The sequence below is a fragment of the Myotis brandtii genome, unplaced genomic scaffold (assembly GCF_000412655.1).
Source record: "Myotis brandtii unplaced genomic scaffold, ASM41265v1 scaffold59, whole genome shotgun sequence".
NCBI lineage: Eukaryota > Metazoa > Chordata > Mammalia > Chiroptera > Vespertilionidae > Myotis > Myotis brandtii.
In genome coordinates, this window is record NW_005370223.1 from 6,792,762 (window position 1) to 6,799,744 (window position 6,983).

Below are 6,983 nucleotides of genomic sequence, written 5' to 3' on the forward strand. Positions count from 1 at the left end.
TACTGCTGCATAGTATTCCATGGTATAAATGTACCACAGCTTTTTTATCCACTCATCTACCGTGGGCACTTGGGCTGTTTCCAGATCTTAGCTATTGTAAATTGTGCTGCTATAAACATAGGGTTGCATACATTCTTTCTGATTGGTGTTTTGGATTTCTTAGGATATATTCCTAGAAGTGGGATCGCTGAGTCAAATGGGAGTTCCATATTTAATTTTTTGAGGAAACTCTGTTTCCATAATAGCTGCACCAGTCCGTATTCCCACCAGCAACGTACTAGGGTTCCCTTTTCTCTACATCCTCGCCAGCATTTGTCATTTGTTGATCTGTTGATGGTAGCCATTCTGACAGGAGTGAGGTAATACCTCATTGTTGTTTTAATTTGCATCTCTCTGATGATCAGTGGCTTTGAGCATTTTTTCATATGTCTCTTGGCCATCTGTATGTCGGCTTTGGAGAAGAGTCTATTTAGGCTCTCTGCCCATTTTTTAATTGGATTGTTTGTCTTCCTTGTATTAAGTTATATGAGTTCCTTATATATTTTGGTAATTAACCCTTTATCAGGTGTATCATTGGCAAATATGTTCTCCCATGCAGTGGGCTCTCATTTCATTTTGTTGATTGTTTCTTTTGCTGTGCAGAAGCTATTTATTTTGATGTAGTCCCAGTTGTTTATTTTCTCTTTGTTTTTCTTGCCTTCGGAGATGTATCAGCAAACATATTGCTATGAGAGATGTCTGAGATTTTGCTGTCTATGGTTTCTTCTAAGATTTTTACGGTTTCACAACTTTCATTTAAGTCTTTTATCCATTTTGAATTTATTCTTGTGTATGGTATAAGTTGGTGGTCTACTTTCATTATTTTGCCTGTACTTGCCCAATTTCCCCAAAACCATGTATTGAAGAGACTGTCTTTATTCCAGTGTATGCTGTTGCTTCCTTTGTCAAATACTAATTGAGCATAATGGCTTGGTTTGATTTCTGGGTTCTCTGTTCTGTTCCATTGATCTGTATGCCTGTTCTTGTGCCAGTATCAGCAGCTTTGTAGTATAATTTCATATCTGGTATTGTGATCCCTCCAACTTCGTTCTTCTTTCTTAAGATTGCTGTGGCTATTTGGGGTCTTTTTTTGCTCCATGTAAATTTTTGGGGTATTTGTTCTATATCCACTTGTCTATTTATGGGCATTTGGGTTCCTTCTGTATCTTGGCTACTGTAAATAATGCTGCAATGAACATAGGGGTGCATATAGTCTTTCAAATTAGTGTTTTGGGTTTCTTTAGATATATACACAGAAGTTGGATCACTGGGTCATAAGACAGGTACATTTTTATTTCTTGAGGAAACTCCATACTGTTTTCCATAAAGACTGCACCAGTCTGCATTCCCACCAACAGTGTAGGAGGGTTCCCTTTTCTCCACATCCTCATCAATACTTGTTTGTTGTTTTATTAATAAGCCATTCTAGCAGGTGTGAGGTGATAGTTTATTGTGGTTTTAATTTGCATGTCTCTGATGATTAGTGACATTGAGCATCTTTTTACAGGTCTATAGGCCATCTGTGTGTCCTCTTTGGAGAAGTATGGGGTCGTCTGCCCAGTTTTAAATTGGATTGTTTTTTATTATTATTGTTGGGTTGCCTGAATTCTTAATAAATTTTGGATACTAACTCCCTTATCATATGCATCATTGGTGAACATCTTCCATTCAGTAGCTTGTATTGTTTTGTTGATGCTTTCCTTTGCTGTGCAAACCTTTTAAGTTTGATGTAGTCCCATTTGTTTATTTTTTCTTTTGTTTCCTTTGCCCGAGGAGATATATCAGAAAAAAATATTGCTAAGAGAAATGTCAGATATTTTACTGCCTTCGTTTTCTTCTAAGGGTTTTAATGGTTTCAAGTCTTACATTTATATCTTTAATCCACTTTGAGTTTATTCTTGTGTATGGTGTAAGAAGGTGGTCTAGTTTCAGTTTTTGCCCGTATCTGTTCAATTTTCCCAATGTCATTTGCTGAATAAACTTGTCTTTATTCCATTGTATGTTCTTGCCGCTTTTGGCATATATTAATTGACCATGTACATGTGGGTTTATTTCTTGGTGGTGTGTTCTGTTGAGTTCTCTCTCTCTCTTTTTTTTTCAGTCCCTTTACCCACCTTACCCTCCACCCTGCCCCAAGCAGTCTATCTGCTCTTTATCTATGAGTCTGTCTCTATTTTGCTTGGTGGTTCAGTTTGTTCTGCTATATTTGACTAACTCATCCGGGAAAGTTGTACATGCATTGGGCTTTCCTTTTCTCCAGCTTGTGTGAGAATCTGCCTATTTTTCTTTCTAGGATACATCCATGATAATTACCTCTACCTTCTTGGAATCATGTCCGCTCCACATCTGTGCCTTGCATTTAACTATTTTCATGTCTATCATAACATAGTACTCTTGTTTGCTTACAGGCTTATCTTCCAAGGAGGGAGCATGCTGGTTCCATCTTACACATAACACTTAGCACAGCATCAGGCACATAACAGACATGCAATAAACTTTTTTTCTATCCTGAGTTAAATTAAATTGTATTAAACAGAATTTGGAAGTAGAGGTTGAGAGACTATTGGTTTACAATGGTCTGTTTCACTGAGAGTTAGACTATGTTCTATCAGTTAAACTAGATTCTTATCAAACTCTTATCTGAAACCTAATAACTATTTCTGTTTAATGGCTCCTTGCATTATTGATTAATTCTAATTTTCCTTTTTCTTCTGCTAATCCTTACATGGCATTTACAATTTAAATATTAATCATTTGTAGTGGGTCTTCATTCTTTTTTTTTTAAGCTCTATGCCTTTTAAGACCCAAATTCAAGTCTTTTTTATTTTATTTTTTGTTGATTTCAGAGAGGAAGGGGGAGGGAGAGATAGAAACCTCAGTGATGAGAGAGCATCATCGATTGGCTGCCTCCTGCATGTCCCACACTGTTGATCGAGCCTGCAACCCGGGCATGTGCCCTGACCTGGAATCAAACCATGACCTCCAGGTTCATAGGTCGACACTCAACCACTAAACCATGCCGGCCAGGCATGAGTCTTCATTCTTACAAATATTTTCCAAATAATATTTTTAAGCCTTAATTCCACCTCCAAAGCACCTCTCAGTTTCCTCTTTTCTTACCACATCTGTTGCCAGCACCTTTGTTAAAGCCCTAATCACCTGTCCCATGGATTATTGCAAATGCCTTTTAACTCTTGGTGTCATCCAATTCAATCTCTATTAGATTCATCTTTTAAAAATGTAGATCAGTTTATACCACCATTTTACTTAAAGTCCTTCAAGAAATGAAATTCACAGTCTTTCATGTGGCATAAAAAGGCCCCACTAAGCTGGTTTGTGCTGCCTCACCAGTCTCCTGTAGCATTATATTTGCCCTCATTCCTTTGGGTTCAGACACACAGGTGTCCTAGCAGTTCTTTCACAGGACCATGCTATTCCTAGAATGTTCTTTCCTCCGCTTTCCATCTGCCTATCTCCTTACGTGTCCTGTTGGCCACATATTTCAGTTCTCATCTTTAAACATCACTTCTTTGGAGGTGTTCACTGACCCCTAAATTTAAATTAGATATTATTATACTCTCTCGGTGTCTTGTAATTTCCTATGTGACACTGAGGACTTATTTATTGTGTTTATCTCCACTCTGTTGTATGTCTCATCTTTTAACCCCATACACTAGAGCTTAGCGCAATGCATAGCAAATGGAAGGGGATTAGTAAGTATTTTTAAGTAAGTGAAAGTATGAGTAGAGTTTAAAAAGATATATGTGCACATATAGTCTAAACATAAATCCTTTTTCAAAGAAGGAGCATATAAGCATGGGAAGTAGATACTCATTCTTAGTTGTCAATTACACAAATTATCTGACAAAATTATTTCAATTTTTCATTTTATGAGAATGTAATTTCTGAAAAAGTTGAAAAATTATTTCACAATAATAAGTAATTCATAATAAAAGTAAAGTTTCTTTTATTTTTACTAATAGAAATTGAGTGCATCTCTTTTGTCACTTTCATACACAACTATTCTTTTGTGTAAGCAATTCTTTTTTTTTATCCACTAAATATTTTTAGGAGGTTTCAGCATTAAAACTAATATTGTATTACACTCCAGGAACAACATTTAATTGCTTGGCTTTTGGTTATAGTGGTTATCGGCAAACCACCACTTCTAAAATGTTCTTTACTCTTTGGAGAATCATTCATGTCTGTAAACCAGCATGAAAAAGATAGCATGAGTAACAGACATAACCAATAGTCTTTTTCTTTTTCAGAATATGTATTTTTTTTTTCATTTCTGTTTATTATTAGCCTTTTCTCTTCTTTTAGGATTTTGGTTCTCTAGGGTCTGTCTAGAGATCATAAACTTGATATTCTACATTCTGTAAGTTTTAATCATTTGGAATCCTAGCTTTCTCTTGATATGTGTAGTGAGTATTAGAGACCAGAGTCCTTGAAAGCGGACAGTGTCACACAGTTTAAAATGTTGATGATGCCTTTGTCTGTCCTTTCTCTCGCCGTCTCCTTTACTGCGCTCTCTTGTCTGTCCGACTCTCACAGGAGACATGGATTACAACTGGTTGGACCATACGTCTTGGCATAGCAGTGAGGCATCCCCAATGTCTTTGGTGAGACAAGTGGGGCCTTACTATTGAATCTCTGTTATCATTTCACTTTTCCTTTTTTAATTTACACTTTTGCATGTTTTCTTTTTTGTATCTTTTTTTTTTTTTAATCCCACACCTGTAGGGGACAGTCAAAAGGGAAAAAGAAAAACTAGTGAGCAGGCAGTTTTGTCGGACTCTAACACCAGGTCTGAGAGACAAAAGAAAATGATGTGCTTTGGTGGCCACTCTTTGGAAGAGGATTTGGAATGGTCCGAGCCTCAGATTAAGGACTCTGGGGTAGATACCTGTAGTAGCACAACCCTTAACGAGGAGCATAGCCATAGCGAGAAGGTACTGAGATTGTGGAGCCTGCCTTTGAACCTGCTCATTCGGTCTTCGTTTGCTCTCTGTCACTCATTCAAACAGAACATAATAAAAGAACAGGGCATTTCAAGGGTCAATGTAGCATTTCTCAAGGTGCAGAAAAGAAAAACAAAACCAAAACAAACAAATCAAAATAATTTCTTGCTTGCTTTGCTGTTTTTGTTGTTTGACGGCATACCAAAAAAAAAAAAAAATAAGTAAATGAAATAAAAATTAGGAACAAAGGAATGTTTTGTCTATGGTCGCATGAGAGACTTTTGTAATGTTATTATAAACTACAAATACAAAGAATTTCTTGGATTGGCTTATTTGATTGCTTGCATACATTTTCCTTGGGATGAAAAATTGTTAATAGTTTGAATCCCAGGCAAAAGGGAGATAATTGGGTCTATTTGCACAGAAAAAGTTGTTTTTCTTTTTTCCCTTTCACTGTCATTTTGCTCTTTTGTTTTATTGTCATAGCATTTCAATGTAGCATTAATTAGTATCAGAACCATTGCCATCCGCTTTGGTATTTATTATTTTTTGCTTTTAGTGTAGTGAGACTTTTAAAATCTTGTTACCATATAGATGTGACTGACTGGAACTTGTCTTTTGCCTGCTAAATTTTGCATGAAGATGTGCATGTTACTTTAAGATAACTGTGAAACGTGATTACACAAATCATTGACTTTGTTATTTGACATATAATTCATAATGGAATGGAATGGTGTCATGATTTCTAAAGGGATTGGTTCTGCCCTGAGAAAGAGATAAACTAATATTTTAAAGGTTATATTTAACAATGGATACCATGGAATTAGCCAATAAAAATCAACTTACTAACTAGATCAAAGACCTGAAGGAATCAATGAACCTCTAAAAAGTGAGAAATATAATCTATGCCCACCTCTGAATTAGGCCTAGTTCTCCTGGAATCAATTGGAAAGTTATTGGGGCATGTGTGTTTCTTGTAAATTTAATCTAGAAACCGATTTCAAGAAAGCCCCTCATCAGAGGTGTGACTTTTGTGTTTTATATAATTTGACCTTTTAACTTTTATTGTAATAAGGTCTCTCAAAGTTTTCCAAAAGTGTTGAAAGATTAAATTTTCATTTTTAAATGAGTTTACTTTTATAGAATTTCAGTCTATTTTCCCTACCTATGATTTTATTAATCTTCAACATGTATGTTATTAAATTAGGGTTTGAACATATTTTCAAGATTTCTTCGATTTGGTAAAACTATATAACTTCAGGATTGTGTCAAAATACTGTAAGAATTTGAAGTAATTTGACTTTGAAAAAAAACAAGATAATAAAATTCAGGTTATTGGCATAATGTAGTAAGCCTTTTTTGATCAATGTTTTGAATGCAAACTGGTTTGTGTAATCATAGTACTATGGCAACCTGGAATTTAGAGAGATTGTACAATAAAGGGTCACTTGTCATAAAAGAACATTAATTTTCTTTGTTTTTTGATGCAATGTCAGCATCCTGTGACATGGCAGCCATCTAAAGATGGAGATCGCTTAATTGGTCGTATTTTATTAAATAAGCGTCTGAAAGATGGAAGTGTGCCTCGAGATTCAGGAGCAATGCTTGGCTTGAAGGTATGTGATGAAATATGTAAGATTTTGACTCTGTATTACTTTACAGATTTATCAGAGAAGCAAAAGATATACTAACTCTTTCTACCTATACCAAGTTAGTGGATTTTCTTTCTATTTTCAAGAATTCACAAATATTTGCCCTCAATATCCATTTCTTATTTTTCAAGTTTTACTTAAGAAGTTTCCATTATCTACACTAATAAAAGAGAAACATGGTAATTAGCGTACGACCGCTACCCTTCCCATTGGCTAATTAGCGAGATATGCAAATTAATCACCAGCCAAGATGGCGGTTAACTGCCAACAAAGATGGCGGTTAATTTGCATATGTAGGCACAATGCAGGGAGGCAAAAGGGAAAGCAC

The 6,983-nt window shown here is 35.6% G+C and overlaps 1 protein-coding gene across 11 annotated transcripts in view; it reads left to right on the top strand.

The window, feature by feature from the left end:
• The window catches only part of RIMS2 (regulating synaptic membrane exocytosis 2), a 304,062-nt gene that overhangs the window by 98,631 nt on the left and 198,448 nt on the right, over positions 1 to 6,983 (top strand). For 7 of the 11 annotated variants that reach the window (XM_005879299.2, XM_014550249.1, XM_014550250.1 and 4 more), the window contains 2 exons: positions 4,786 to 4,994; positions 6,500 to 6,619. In XM_005879299.2, the coding sequence (XP_005879361.2) occupies positions 4,786 to 4,994; positions 6,500 to 6,619 (329 nt within the window). Of the gene's footprint in view, positions 1 to 4,596; positions 4,665 to 4,785; positions 4,995 to 6,499; positions 6,620 to 6,983 lie in introns of all 11 variants that reach the window. The other 4 variants (XM_014550255.1, XM_014550254.1, XM_005879297.2 and 1 more) reach the window with 1 other exon arrangement.